The sequence below is a fragment of the Trichomycterus rosablanca genome, chromosome 12, assembly GCF_030014385.1.
Source record: "Trichomycterus rosablanca isolate fTriRos1 chromosome 12, fTriRos1.hap1, whole genome shotgun sequence".
In the NCBI taxonomy this organism is placed as follows: Eukaryota; Metazoa; Chordata; class Actinopteri; order Siluriformes; family Trichomycteridae; genus Trichomycterus; species Trichomycterus rosablanca.
Window position 1 is genome coordinate 13,217,479 of NC_085999.1, and position 16,541 is coordinate 13,234,019.

Sequence of the window (16,541 nt, forward strand, 5' to 3'; positions counted from 1 at the left end):
TGCTTATCTTGAATAGACTTGGGAATTTTATTCTTTCCGGCTTTAAATCCATTATAAAGCATCTTAATTTAGGTTTGAATGAGGTTATTTTTCAAACTGTGCTAGAAGCACAGGGAACCAAAGAGCTTACTAAATATAGTCTTCACCAAATAGCACTTGAAATAAAATTTAATTACCCGCCTGTGTTTTTTGCTGTTTCTTTTGGAGGGTGCGATCTCTGTAAAGGATATTGATCTGGTGATGTCAGAGGGGTCGGGTATGCAATATGCCTTTATTGGTCCAGTTAAAACTATACATCTCAATCATCTCATTAGGAAAATGACAAAGCAGCATGGGAGTGAGATGTTGTACACAGGACTAAAAGAAAAAGCCTGGTCAACTTTCGTATTTAAGTTCGTATTTAAAAGCAACATAAACTCTGTATACCATCTTAAAAATAAAAACAGGACAGCCTATAGACTGGAAATGTTTATAATTTGTTTAATAATACATAGGCTTATTGTTTTGTGTCATATAATCCATTAACAGCTAGAATTTCTACAAAAGCTACTATATGGCACTGTATAGCCTTCTGGCACTGTAAATGAGTATAACCACATATGCCTATTTAGACTGTGATTTAAGATTTTGACTTTTTTTCCACACCTGTTGTAAATTATTATATATTAATGATTCATTTTATTTTCATTAGCTGCTTTATCCTGGTCAAGGTCACAGCGGTCTCAGTTCCAGCAGGAAAACACTGGGTGCAATGCAGAAATACCATGGACAGGGTGCCAGTCTATCATGGGGCTCTTGCCATCCCTACTTGGACAATGCCACTCATATCTGTGGAGATTAGCACTGTGGAGATTCGAATCTGATCATAGGCTAGTAATAAAGTTTTAATGGAATATATGTCACATGAAAAAATTACCTCAGTAGTTTGAAGTTTTAATTATTAACAGCTCCTTGATGGCTTATACTGAAGATAAAGTTTATTCACATGGTTGGATATTATACAGCCAATACAGTATAGCAAAATGCGTTCCATATTCTGAAACATTATCTTTGTATTTTAAAAGGTTAAAGGAAATTAAATATTACAATGTATTCCAAAACTTTATTGGGCAATTTAAGAACAAACTATGCCGGTGTATTTATTAGTAATATTTCTGTTCTGTGCACATAAAGCACGAATCTATTAAGTAAGAAACCAATGATGTTTGTGACTCCGCCCCTAATGACATGCGCAGCCTCCTAGAAATGTTAAATCAGGGCAAGTAAGTGGCGCCTGTTCATTTAACTTCCTCTGTACACCTGATCATGGACTACTCCTGCTTTATCCTCTAATCATAGGTAGGAACACGCTCATTTAAAAGCTGCTGTTTATTCTGAATCATTTCATTATTAATTCGAACCCAACAGTTCGAATGATCCTAATCCAAACTTTGTTCTGTTATTTAAGTTATTTTATTTTTATACTAGTGGTTTTCCCGAATGATTGTTGCTGAAAAAGTAAAACCCGGTTAAAAGTGTAGGACAGACAGGGTAAACTTTCCACTGTGTTTTGTCTTTAATGTACTGTATAAGAACTTTCTTATATCAAAAGAAGCAAGAATATGTGTTTTACACATCAGTGTGTTCTGCTAGGAACACGTGTTTTCATCCAATTTAACACAAATGTGCTAATGCTATACATTATTAGTGAAAATCACCAAAAATCTGAAAAGTACACTGTAATGCACCTGTAGTTCAGCTTGATTTATAAATCAGGTTTACAAATGTCAATGTTATTTCTCAATCTTGTGTTGCTACAAAACAGCAATTAAAGACCAATTGGTATTGTTAGTTAGATAAAGCACATTCTACCTTATTAGGTTGCTGGCAGGCACATTTGATTATTTTAATTTTTTACCTAGAAATAGCACTTTCCTAACAGTTAATAAGAAAACTTGGGAGGGCCATGGTTTGTTGGTGAAAAGGTGGTATGGAAATTTTATGAGTTTTCACCCAGCTTGATACAGACACAACAATGTTATTGGTGCATTAATCCACGTCTGGTTCTATGTGTTGGTTTACAAAGGCTGATATTTAAACATGATGCATTATAGTGTTTTTTTTTTTTTTTAAATAACCGCCTGAAACAAACCATAAGACAACAAGTCACTTATATTGGGTCATAAGAGATGCTATATAAAAATAATAGTCTACATTTTATGAACTACTTCAAGTGTTTATTCAACGTTTTAACAGCGTTTTAATTACAAGTTGTTGATTGCTAATCTATGAAGTGGACATTCTTATTAAGTAAAGAAGTTTAGTTATCCCACAATATTTAAAAACATGCATTCCTTATTGTGTACTGTTAAGTATACAAATGTTAGTAAATATAAGTTAGTAAATGTAGGAATGACTGAACAAAGAGAATGATATACAATTTAACCAATATAATTACACATTTTTAATATTCCATTAGAACTTAATGCAAAAACTTGTTTAAAAATTCATTGAAATCCAATACATGTTTTATTCCTAAATGATTTATGACCTTACATGAAAAGTTAAGCCAAAATTAAGTCTTAATCTTACTAAACAATAGCAAAACGTTTGGTGTCTTAAGTTTGTGTGTTTAGTTTTGGCACGACCAAGCTAATGCTGCTAAGAAATGAGTGAAACGTCTGAATGAAATTTCCTTATTCCTGTTTCTGGTCTGAGGGACTTTTGATGTTGTTACCACTTAGGCTTGGTGAAAGAAATTTTAACTTTTTTGTTTTCGGAGCAGGAAGTAGATGCAACAGAGCATCTAACATTAGCAGTATAGATTTTTTTAATAATCTATTTTAACATTGTATTCTTTAAGATTAGCCAGGATGTTCTTTAGCAGTTTAATTAGTCAAATTTGAGAAAGGAGATATGATTTAGACAATTATTCTAAATAATGCTGTAAACCTATTTAAAGAATATTGTAAATTGCATCTGTGAAGTGCCTGGGAGGCTATATTGTATGTCTACCGAATAAGGGTGAGGGGGAAAAAAACTGACACCTACCCAATTTCTTTCTTTTTTTTTTCCGCAGGTGTCGTGATAAGCAGAAAGCAATATGAGTTGGGCAGCACTGTATAGCCAGCTGGGTGGCGTGAACAAACACTCCACTAGTCTGGGGAAAATCTGGCTGTCTGTTCTCTTCATCTTCCGCATCACCATTTTAGTGTTGGCTGCAGAAAGTGTCTGGGGTGATGAGCAGTCAGACTTCACTTGCAACACACAACAGCCAGGCTGCAAAAATGTCTGCTATGACCACTTCTTCCCAGTCTCACACATTCGTCTCTGGTGCCTTCAACTAATCTTCGTGTCCACCCCAGCTCTACTGGTTGCAATGCACGTAGCATATCGCAAACGGGGTGTGAGGAAAGAACTTATCGCATCCAATGGAGATAAAAAAGAAGAAGACCTGGAGGGTCTGAAGAAAAGGCGTTTGCACATTACAGGCCCGCTTTGGTGGACCTACACCTCTAGCCTGTTTTTCCGGCTACTTTTTGAAGCCGGCTTCATGTACGCGCTCTACTTTGTCTATGATGGCTTTCAAATGCCACGCCTTGTCAAATGTGAACAGTGGCCTTGTCCAAATAAAGTTGATTGCTTCATCTCACGACCAACAGAAAAGACAATTTTCACGATTTTTATGGTGGCGTCTTCAGCTTTTTGCATTGTGCTGAATGTGGCTGAGCTGGTCTACTTGATTAGTAAGGCACTGATGCGATGCGCCGCAAGAACTAAGAGCAGGCACTCGTACGCTCACTCAGACAGAGCACTTTTGCAAAACAGAAAGAATGAGATGCTTTCATCTGTCTCTGATTCCAGTGCTAGCAAGTCTGTATAAGATTCCTTAAGATAAGATTCCTTGATTGATCCCATGGGGGACATTCTAGACTATTTAAGCTTTACTCCCTCAGACAAAACCATATTTTTAGTATTAAACTTTTTTGCCTTGAATGCAAGAGAACAACACTGCAAAATACTACTTAAGTAGGGGTAATCTCTTAAACAGAAACGAATGCACGTGTCTTTACACATTCAGTAATGGTTTAATAGGGGCCTTGTTTCACAGTTCACACTTGGTGCAAGAGCGTGTCTTGTTTAGAGTAGGATCAATTGACACCTAGTGGTCAGCACAATCAAATGATGTTCAAACAATGTTAAATCCTTTTTTTATTTTCATATATCATGTCTTTATTTTGTACTGTCACATTGTATAAGCCTTTGTCTGTATTGTTACTATAGTGTTTTTATATCGTTGCAATTACTTTGACAGGCAGCCAGCTTTCTGCTGATGAAAAGGAAGACTACAGGTAGTGATTGTGCCTTAGCAACAAGGAAACTGTTACTGAAATAGTCACTTCTGTGCTTGCTTCCATTATGACATCTTTATATAAAGTATTTTTATTGATGAATTGAGACATGAATATATTTGAAATAAATTACACCCATGTTATAATTACACAATTTACCTTAATCTTAAACCCTGCAACAGCAGCAATAGATGTGTTGGTAACTTTATTAGTCCACAGACAATAATGTCAAACTACTTCACTGTTTGCAATAAATGCCCTAGCAATAAGTTTTATTGCTTAAATCTTTAACATTTTACTCCATTACATACATTATAATGTGTCCCAGCATCAGACTCTCACAAGTCAGTCTAAAACAGCATTAGATCAACTAAATTTAAAAGCCCAGGCCATTGCTAAACAATTAAAAAATAAAATTGTTCATAATTGGCCTTTAAAATGAACAGTAACAAGTGCAGCAATACAGCACATTTAAAACAGATGTCAATCAAAATAATGGTGGCATATCATGGTAACTAGATAACGATCAGTATGATTTTATTGTCGACATCCTAAAGTATATTAACCTTAACTGTTTCAGATAGATGGATGGATAGATACTTTATTAAGCCCAAAGGAAATTAAGTATAGCCACAACATAGCATATCAACATAGCCACAATGTTATGTAGTAGCATTAGGACACTGCAAACAAACTGGCTTAAAGCTGACAAAATATTAGTTTCTAGTAGAACCTAAAATTCAGAAACTACAATTTAGTAAATTAATTTATAAAAGTTATTTAATAGTAGCCAAACCTGTGAAAGATGCTCTACTACTCTAACTGCGAGTACAGGTATTTGGTAGCATTAGCATAAATTTAACAGGCCAGGATAGCCAATGTTTACTTTGTCACAGGTGTTGAATGTTTGTCATCTTTATAAGATTCTGTCATCCTCTGAAAACACATAAAACATACACTCAAAAATAAGTTTTTATACATGCAGCTGCATAGCCTCCACTGACAGAAAGGGGAAACATAAATGACTATGTTTAAGGTAGATGATCTATCATGGTTGTCAGTGTGCCTGGAATTTAATAAACAAAATAATCTTAACGTTTTTAATCCATTCATCTGGCCAATGTAATTTTTAAGTAAAAGGATCAAATGGTTTTTATTTAAATTACACCTAAATATCACAATGTGCTACATAAAATATCTCAATGCAGGACAGTTGCTCTATCTTCTTCTATCCACTTTGTCAGTGGTGAAGCACAAGGTGTAGTCCCACACATTTAAATTCCTGTAAAATCTTAGGCAACTGTCGTAACATTTTTGAAACTAGGTTTGTATTAAAAAGTAAGGTATGTTTACTGAAACTGAGTAATGAAAAGAGTCACGGGGAAATCTGAATGTTGGATGTTGAGAGCGGTTTTACTGTAGCGCGCTGAACAAAGCTACCGCTAGATGGCAGCATAACGATGTCAGAAATTTGTTACTAGTAAACGTGTAGTTTCTGTGGATGAAGTCCATTCCACACATCACATAACATAACGGTGTAAACTCCACAGAAAATGCAGTCCGTTACATTTCACGATAGATATTACTTACAGTTTATATGCCCTTTTATATCGTTTGGCATGTGATACTTTGTAGAGACAAAAATGGTAAAGCTTTAGCTATTTGTTTTTAATAAACTGCTTCTGAGATTCCATAGGCATTTATTCAGCTGATGAGGTGCATTGTTGTTCTCACCTCTGATTCATTTAAGCTGTTGGATTTTTAGTCTTTAAGGTGCTTTTCTCATAATAAACTGCACTTAAAAGCTTAATGATTTTTAAGTTGTGAGTGTGTGTGTGTGAGAGTGTGAGATGAGGGTGGGGGTAGGGTGTGGGCGTGGTCGTGAGCTCCAGGGCTCATGGCACACATGCCCACATTCCCCTGGGCGCAGTGAGAGGAGCTCAATGGCCTATAGAGGGACTCAGCAGCGCTTCACCCAAAGCACCCAACTCTTCACCTCCAAGCAATAAATGTTCCTGCTAAACTCCTACCTCGAGTCCTGTGTACAACAGTAAATGGGCCAGCTGTTTACAAAAGAGTGGGGTATACTGCTAAACTCTCAGGGTTTTGGATGGGAGGTCATCTAATGATGCCATCAGTCACCTTTTCTACTGGGCTTGGCAGCTTCGTTCCCAGGTATGTCTAAGCATAGGTATATTTTTGTCTGTCACATAGATAATTAGCACATTGTTTTAGGTATGACGTGATATGAATGAAACAAAAGTAATTCTGTCACTTTCCATATTGTCACACTGGGTGTCATCAGGTCTAAACTGTGTGTATCTCAAAGCTCAGAAATAAAGCAAACATGAGTTTATGTTCAGTGTAAAACTAGCTAACAGACTTAAATAGCATTAACAACAAACAATAACTACTTTAAATTTTTAATGGTCATATTTGTAACACTTAAATAATCTAAAGAATCCACTCATTTGTGGCATTTGTATCTTTGAATGAAATACTTAATGAAGCTGGAACCTTTGAAGACATATTTTACTTCACTAAACAAATGTAGCTCAGAATTTAGACATTTAACACTGCTATGTTTTCAAGGGTGGGGGGCAGGTTATCTCTCGCTGTTTTTAGATCTAATCTTAAACGAATCATACAATACGAGCCAATTTTAGTAAATAAGTTACGTTTTGAACTAAATACAAGCTGCTAGGTGTTTAGCTCTACTGGATAAACAAAATAAGTTAAAAAACTAAGTTCATGGCTATTTGTTCTTTAAATTTTACCATGGGTGATTAAATAATAGATGGATATTCTTTGAAGATTTTCATTTTTAATTTGTGGTATGATTTCTTGTTCATTCTTTGTTGAACAGAGTTGAAAAGTTGGTGATCTGTTGGCACCAATGTTTTAGAACAAAATATTGACCTTGGATAATTCATGTCTTCTTCTTGTCTTTAATGAACAGGGTACATCTGGGCCCTCCACATCAGTGTCCACTCATTGCTCTCAACTGTTTTTGTAGCTTCTAATGTTGATCTCAGCACATGCCTGCTAAGCAGTGGAGCGAACAGGTGAGAGTGAAAAAGGCTGTGTGATGGTATAATGTGTGTATGAGTGCGTGTGTTGGCATCAGAATTGGTCGGGCATACCAGACTTATCAATGGCTTTAAAAAACAATCTTTAGTCCTTTTATCAATTTTGTTTGCCTAATGTGGATCAAAGATTTGTAGCTATTTAACCAAGGAGACATAAAAGGTTTTATACAATAGTACGGGATAACCGTGTAAGTACAACTTAGTGTATTAACTGTCTTGAAATTTAAATGTAAAGATTTTATATTTTATATTCCTCATCTATTTTCCTCCTCTTGGGTATGTTTACTCTAAACTGTACTTTCTCCCTAGGGTAGAATCTGTGAAGCATGGGTGATTGGAGCTTTCTTGGGCGGCTTTTGGAGAACGCTCAAGAACACTCAACAGTGATCGGCAAAGTTTGGCTGACTGTTCTCTTCATCTTCAGGATCCTGGTCCTGGGAGCAGCAGCTGAGGAAGTCTGGGGAGATGAACAGTCAGACTTTACCTGCAACACTCAGCAGCCTGGTTGCGAGAACGTTTGCTATGATGAGGCTTTCCCCATCTCACACATCCGTTTCTGGGTTCTGCAGATCATCTTTGTGTCCACACCAACTCTTATTTATCTTGGTCACATACTGCACATTGTCCGTATGGACGAAAAGCGCAAGGAGAGGGAGGATGAACTGCAAAAGTCAAGCAGACTCCAAGAGGAGAAAGAACTTTATAGAAATGGAGCAGGTGAAGATGGTGGCAAAGGAGGTGAGAAAAAACAAAAACCACCAATCAGAGATGAGCACGGCAAAATCCGCATCAGAGGTGCATTGTTGCGCACCTATGTGTTTAATATCATTTTTAAGACCCTGTTTGAGGTTGGGTTCATTTTAGGTCAGTATTTTTTGTATGGCTTCAAGCTCAGGCCACTGTATAAGTGCTCACGGTGGCCCTGTCCTAACACTGTGGACTGCTTTATTTCCAGGCCCACAGAGAAGACCATCTTTATCATATTTATGCTTGTGGTGGCTTGTGTATCTCTTGTGTTAAATTTAGTAGAGATATATCACCTTGGATGGAAGAAGGTCAAACAGGGCATGACCAATGGATATGTTCCTGAGTCGTTTGCCAATAATAATGCAGTGGAAATAGAATCTATGCCTACTGCCCCCAGAACTGCCCTTGCCACCCTTAGCTACCCACCCAAATACCACGAGGTGGCGACAGGTAGTGGAACATTCCTGCAGCCTGGGTCAGCATCCTCCACGGCGGAGTTCAAGATTAATCCTCTGCATAAGGAGCAAACCGCTTTCTACATTAGCAACCACAGGCTGGCTGCTGAGCAGAATTGGGCCAACCTGGCCACCGAGCAGCAAACTATGGAGAAGAAAGGACCTGCCCCTTCTCCCTCTTACGCCACCTCCACCTCTTCCTGTGATAATGTGCAGGTTCCCAGTGATCCCCCACCTCCCATAATTGTTCCCAGGGGAGGCATTTTAACGGGCGAGAAATCTGAGCCAGAGGAAGGCTATGTCATCACTACAGTGGAGATGCATGAGCCACCCAACTTGTCTACTGACCTCCGGCGTATGAGCAGGGCAAGCAAAATGAGTAGCTTAAGAGCAAGGCACAATGATCTAGCTGTTTAGTAACCTCCAGGCCACAGCTGTGGCTTTACTCACTCAGCACTTTATTAGGTACACCTTGTTTACATACATTCATTGATTATTTTATAAGCTATATCTACTGTACAGATGAACTATGGGTATGTATTAATATCTTATAATATTTATTATATTTATTCTTAACAGAACATCATACATTCTGAGTCTTGCTTTCTTTTTTAGCTTCTTTAAAAAAAATTTGAAACCAGCACATAGGACTAGATAAGGACATTTTAGGATTTACAGGCCCAGTAATGTCTTTTATATATTTATATTTATTTATCTGGTGCATACATTTATTTATTATTTTATAAGCTATATCTACCACACAGATAGTAATTGTATATTCAGTACAATTACTGTCTATATCCCATCTGTTATCCTGTACATTTTGTCACCTCCTGTATCCAATTTTTTAATTGAAAGGGAGACTTATAGGTCCACCACTGACCAGATTATTTGGCTGGCAGACCATTCTCAACACTGCAATGGCACTAACATGGTAATAATGTGGTTGTGTGTGTTGTAGCAGGTGCAGCAGTCTACACCTCACTGTCAATACTGAAAGTGATCCAACTAAAAACAAAAGGCAAAAAGCATCCATTGATCAGGATCAGAGTAGAGGGAGACTCATATCGTGTATTAGAAATGAAAATAGCCCTACACTATAACAGAACACCCACAACATAAAAGGGTATGTGTTCATAATAAATGTAAACAGTATTTAAAAAATCCTAAAATATGGTTGTATTTGATATACTCATACCATCTCACAACCATCATACTCGTTCAACACACTACCATATTATTACCATGTTTGTGTTACTGCAGTGCTGTGAACTATCTATCACCCAAAAATTATCTGGTCAGTGGGTCCCTTTCCATTTATGGATGGCATAGAGAGGGTTGATAATGTGTACAGGCCAGAGACAGACTAGTTATAATTGTATAATGCTTTCCTCCCAACATTAATATTGGGGTGTTTAAAAATCCAAATAACTGCTGCTGTCTTTATCGTGTTATTACAGTGCTCAGAATGGTCCACCACCCAAATAACATCTGATCAGTGGGGGTACAGTGGAGTGACAAAGTGTACAGAGCAACAGATGGTCTAGAGTTAGTAATTGTGTACTCATAAGATACATTTGTGTGTTAGTTGTAGTTTACAGAATAATCAACAAAAATATGTAGGTGTACCTAATAAAGTGCTTGATAAGTATATATATGTTCTAGGTTCTTAAATGTTACCAAAGGGGATTCAAATATAACTGTTAGAGCTGTGAATTAGTGATTTATAGTGTTAAAGTATAGTGCTCAGGGGTGGACTACTCACTAGCCCAGACAGATTTTATGTCAAGGTTACTAGCCCAGCAAACAAGTGCAAAAAATAATTTCCCCAGCTTTTCTCCAGTTGGTTCATATATCACTTGGTGGTGTGACAGAGAAAATGAGTGGCTATCAGAGGCACAATCCTAAATGCTTATACACGTTTTCACCCTTGTTCACTTTGAGAAGGTGCACAGGGCATCATTTTAGCCTGTTGTCTTTGTGCCTAACAAAACTAATTGCAGGAACTGTTTGGCTAATATATGACTACTGAATGTGGTGTTCTCTGCTAGCATCACATTTCTTTTACTTGACATATTTTAAATGTGACATTATGGCACACATTCAAACACCCACATCTTTAAAACAAACTGGCAGTTATGTAAAAATATGAAGTTCTCAGTGAGTATTAGTAGTGGCAGCACAATGGTTCAGTGTGTAGTGTTGTCGCCTTACAGTAAGAAAGGCCTGGGTTTGATTCTAGTGCAGGGTGATTAGGATCCTTTTGTGTGGAGTTTGCATGTTCTCCCTGTGTCCGCGTGGGTTTCCCCTGGGTGACATGCAGTCTGGGGTGTTTCCTGCCTTTTGCCCAATAAATCAGACACAGTGCAACCCTGACCTGGATAAAGTGGTGGTAAAACATGCAAGAAATAAAAAAAAATGAAATGAAAATGAAATGAATGTATTATTAATTATAAGCTAAACAGAACACCAAACATTTAAAGTCTGGCTGTCTTTTTAACCTCTTTAAAATTTCTTGGCAACCAGCACATGGGGCTAGATAAGGACATTTAGGATTTTTAAAGTTGTTGATATATTTTCCTTTATCCTGGTCAGGGTCGCACTGGCCCAGTTCCACAGGGAAACACTGAGAACAAGGCGGGTATACCATGGACAGGGTGCCAATCAGTTGCAGGGCTTTGGCCATTCCCCACTCCTCAGACATAGTCATTCATGTCTGTGTAGATGCCCAGCTGGCCAATTGCACTTCTGAGATTTGAGCTTGAATCTCAGAGGTGGTGGGTTAGCATAACAGACCGTTGCACCACCTGATCACCTTCGACCCTTTGAGTAATCATTATAACCTTGCTCAGGTACAACCAATTACCTTCCAGATTACATAGCAGGCTAACTGGCCCCATTCTACCCCTCTGAGCACCATTCAGAACATTATAAAGAGGTGGTAACTGCATAACACCGAAACACTTTGCCTAGATTGGGCAAATCCACAATGACATACCAAGGAGTTTATTGATCAGGGATGCAACCAAAAGGACTATGTCAACTTTAATAGACTTACAAGTCTTTATGGCCAAGATTGGATGCCTCCAAGTACACCCAAATTTTTAAGAAAAAACATGCGTCTCTCTACTAGACTCCTGACATGAGTTGGTCGTTCACCTTGTAACAGGACAGTTATTCCAAACACACCAACAAAAACAACACTGTAATAAAAAAGCAAAGCCTTTAAGTGGTGAAGTTAAATTCTATAAAAAAAATCAGTGGAGCAGTCCATTGCTGCTTATTGCTGTGGAGCAGTCCATTGTTGTTCTATAAAATTTTCAGTATATACAAATCCAAATAAAAAAAAAATACAATTTCAAACTATTTGTTTGACTTCCCAGAGTAGGATTTACTTGTTTTGGTCAAGTTTCACCAGGGTTGTTGTTTAAGTTCAGATTTTACAATATTGCAATTAGAAAACATCCAGTACTAAACCATTTACATATCTAATAATATTTTATGTGCAGTAAAATTAAACAATATGCTGTTCCTTTAAGAACAAGGTACATGTAATGTGATTATATTTTACAGCTCTATTTACTACTAAAATTAATTTTCTTGGTTACCTACTGCCATGAATTGTATACGAGTGTGTTGTGGAATATTGATAGAAACGTATTGGCATAAAAAGTTGATATTTGTGATGAAATATAAAAACAAACATTACAAATCCAAATAGTAACTTATATCAATCTTATATAAATAGTAATAACTAATAGAAGTAACTCTAAAAATAAATCTGTTATTAATTGGCACCAATTTTATTTACTCAAGTACATTTGATTGTACATTTACTTTAAAGTTTGCACAAATGTATTGATGCAGATTTGGTTTTATAATAGGAATGTGTTTTGCGGTCCCTTGAGTTTAACTTTAGGCTGCACCACTTGATTAGAATGAGTTCTTAACATTTTGTTATTAGATACACATTTAATTGTGCATCTGATTATACCATAATGTGAATGCAGATGTACCACTCTAAATACAATTCAGTGTTTAAATGGTTTTATTTCCAAAAGTGCCTTTGAAAAAGAACAAACAAAATACAGTTTTTCTGTTTAATAATTTCAGTTCACAGTGTCTTGTCATCAGTCTGTGAATCATCTAGTTCCATGTTATTATTATGGTCATACTTAAAACTAACCACTGCAGATAGCAAGTAAGGGTTCAGTGCTCTTATATAAAATTTGCAGAATTTACCCCCCCACACACAGTATTAACAGATGTATGTTGTTTATTTTCTGATATTTTATTGCACGTGTGTTGCCATCTTTGGTTTTTAAAAGTTTACATTTTAGATAGATTTTTTTTACACACTAAGATGAAACAAAGTGTTTGAAGATCCTTTAAGGAAAATGTCTTAATAAAATAATATATCTGCTTTAAAGACAGTATTATTTAATAGAGCTGACAACAGATGGGATCTATAAACTGTGGAACTGTGGGATACACAAAGAGACTTTCGCAATGAACTTATTGTATATTTGTATACTTGTGTTTCTTAGAGATATCAACGCATTTACATTAAGATCCATACATTATGTAATAATCTAGTTTTGCTATAATGCGGATTTTTTAAAAGATTCATCTCATACAGAGCAACATTACTCTGGTTAATCAGGGAAGTACACCATCTACATATGCTCAGAACAGCAGCTTGTTTAATGCTGTCTTAAGAAAATGGACTTGTGTATTATATTTTGTAAAAACACGTTGATGTAAATGTTCATTTACCTCAATTGTTTACAAATCTCTTAATAAACTTTTTGTACAATAACCCTTTTCTGAGATTGCTTTAAAAAGTATTAATACTACTTTCTTTCATATGGATTATTTTCAACACTGAGCTAAGTACAGGCCCACTAGAAAGAGAGGATACAGTAACTTTATATTCTGCCTCTAACCATGTGACTTCAATTATTGTTACAGTTTATATAAGTAAGTTTGACATCTTTAAATCAGGCCTGTTTACTTAGAAGACAGAAAGACCGAAATTAATTTGTCCCCAAAGAAATTCAAAACTAAAATGCCAACAGATCATGTATGCATCAATCTTGTTTAGTACTGAGTCATCTTTGTCGGATATTACAAATTTTTTGGATAGGTCTCAATTATTTTTGCACATTTGGAGAGCAATTATGGCCTGTTTTACCAAATATTTTAGTTTGGGAGTGTCAGTGTACATACATTTTGAGGTCTCACCATATTCATTTAATGAGGTTAAGATCAATATTGGAACACTTATGGAAATCAGTTGTTTTTATTTAAAACCATTGCGCTTTCTGTCATTACCATGCTGAAAATAGTGCCATATTTAAATGTGGGATCCAAGAAGTTTACATATTTAAGGTAATAAATACTTTTTGGAAACGGGGGGGCTACATTTTATTTTGTATAGACACAGTTAGATTAAAATCAGATTTCAATTATTTGTTTAGAGGCAACAGGCATGTGTACATCATTTCATAGCACGAACATTCACTGACCTATGCCTTCTATACTTATCACTCCTCGACACCAAATTCCACAGGGGGATGAGAGGATGTGATAGTGAGTTGGAAGGGAGGCAAATATGACATATCACTCTCACTTTGCTCACCGTACAACATATACACATATCATATGTTCTTTTAAAAAAATCAACCTTCAATTATTTTCTAGAAATAACCTACTTGCACTGCCTACAACTTGCATGTTTATTAGTTTGTGGGTTACAAAATTCCTAATACAAGATTACAAACAAAAATCCTGAAATTGTGTGGTTTATTTTGATTTTGTTATATTTAAGAAATTTAAATGTAAATGTACACCAAATATGTAACTTTAAAACTGTTAAATATTCTTTCTATATACTAATAAAATATTGCAATACTTTAAATAACCAAGAAACTATTAAATTAGTCAAAGCTCGTAAACCTAACAATTTACATCAGGCATTCTAATCAGTGTTGTGATGGGTTCACAGTATATTCCCAAAAACTAGGGCACAATTCCATCAAGGGACATTACCCAGATCCACCCAAACTAAGATGAATGTAGCCAGTCCACATACTTACAAAACCAAATTCTGAAAAAGTTTAATTCTCTTAAACTTCCTTTATGTAATAATGAAAATGAAGAGATTTTTATTGTTTTCACTGATCCACTTTATATTATTTTGTAAACAGACTCCAAAAAAGTTGAGGCAGAGACAAAATATGAGTGAAAAGTTTAGAGAATATTTAAGTTACAGTTTTCCACAATAAGCAGGTGAAATGGGAATCATGATTTGGTATAAAAGGAGGATTCACCAAAGGATCAGTCTTTACATGTAATGATTGGTTATGGCTCCAACTTTAGGCAAAATTGTTGCCAAACTTTGGACTACTTAATTATTAAGCAATAATATTAAGCTCTGTTTGATATAGCCGATGTCTAGGCATCTAGGAAATAACAAGCATGTAACAACAATAGAATAAAACAAATCCTCCAAAATAGATAATTCTAAAAGAGAAAAGTATAACAGAAGAATTAAAAGAGGGTGACAGATAATAGAAAGCAGGTGTTGGATTAGTCGGCTGCAGTGTGTCATAAGATAGACTGTTAGTAACGGGACTCATTGTTAGCTGTAAAGAGAGGTGTCTATGTGGGGCCCTGTAGCACCAGCACAAAGAGGACAACACTGACAGTTATTTATAGCTATTAATCACCAAGCCTATTCAAACTAACCTCTGGCGTGGCATTTTTCCAGCAGTCTGTAATGCATTTACTTTGCCATTCAATCATTTTAAATAAGCACTTAATCTTAATGTTAATCAAGGTTGCAGTAGGTCTACAACCAATCAAAAGCACTGGACAATAAGAGTACATATCAAAACAATAGGAAAATAGGAAAAGATGTATGACGCACCATTATTTCTACATCTGAACACCTGTTCCATAGAAATCCATAACATATTTATCTTAAAATAAAGTGGATGATAATGGTATATGCAACCACATTGTAGAAATCACTAGGTTAATTTTGCATGGTTGTTTAAAAGCCAACAAATACAAGTCCATTGACATGACTAGATACACCCTATGTAGCAAAAACCCTTTACCAATTATGTTCCAATATTCCAGAATAATGCGGTGTGAATGAATAACAGTGCCCCCATACATGCAGCTAAAATTATTTACCTGGATGTGGCGTCTTCTATAGCCCCAGCAATAACAATATTTATACATAAATGAATCCAACTGGGAGTTTTAAATTAGATTGTAAAATAGATTTACCCCTTCTTTACCCCCTCAAATAAATGGAATGGCTATGTAAAGTTTGTTAGAATAAGGCATTTTTGTGATTAAACATATTGTGGAATTTATGTATTTATTTACAAGCCAGTGTAGCCCCATAAAAACAATTACAAATGTCTAAAAATTTGTTGTAACAAAAAATGTGAGAAATGCAGTTGTCATCCATTCTGTTCCTCCTCTCTGCTGTGCAGATGAACTCTTTGTTGTCCCTGAACACACACTGGCACTGTGCCCCCCTCCTATCTGTTGTTTTATAATTAAATGGTGACATTAGTACATATCATGTGATTCCAAAAGAATTCATCAAACATTAAAGGGCCTAATCGCCACCTATAGTCTGCCCTCGTCCCTGCCATGGCTCGATCCCAGTTGACCCTGCTGAGGGCAGCACTTTCTTTATGTCCCTTGAAAGGTCTGGGGATTGAGCTCAAACAAAAAAACCCGCAAGGGTAAAAAATGTTTTACGTCCACCCACCCTATTGCTAGCCTGGCTTTGTGCACGGGGTCATTTTAGTCCTGGATTAAAGGAAAAGCTTATTTGAGAAGGTCCAGTTTTAACAGATAAAGAAAAATTAAACAACAGAACGATTAAGTATTGT

The 16,541-nt window shown here is 36.1% G+C and overlaps 2 protein-coding genes across 2 annotated transcripts; both read left to right on the forward strand.

Annotated features, from left to right (window-relative positions):
- The first annotated feature begins 1,297 nt into the window (after positions 1-1,297).
- Positions 1,298-4,585, forward strand: gjb8 (gap junction protein beta 8). The gene is made up of 2 exons (XM_063005452.1): positions 1,298-1,338; positions 3,059-4,585. The coding sequence occupies exon 2, from the start codon at positions 3,083-3,085 to the stop codon at positions 3,860-3,862; it is 780 nt and encodes a 259-aa protein (XP_062861522.1). The 5' UTR covers positions 1,298-1,338; positions 3,059-3,082; the 3' UTR covers positions 3,863-4,585.
- A 3,161-nt stretch (positions 4,586-7,746) lies between these two features.
- Positions 7,747-9,039, forward strand: gja3 (gap junction protein, alpha 3). The gene has a single exon (XM_063006602.1). The coding sequence runs from the start codon at positions 7,747-7,749 to the stop codon at positions 9,037-9,039; it is 1,293 nt and encodes a 430-aa protein (XP_062862672.1).
- Positions 9,040-16,541: the final 7,502 nt, after the last annotated feature.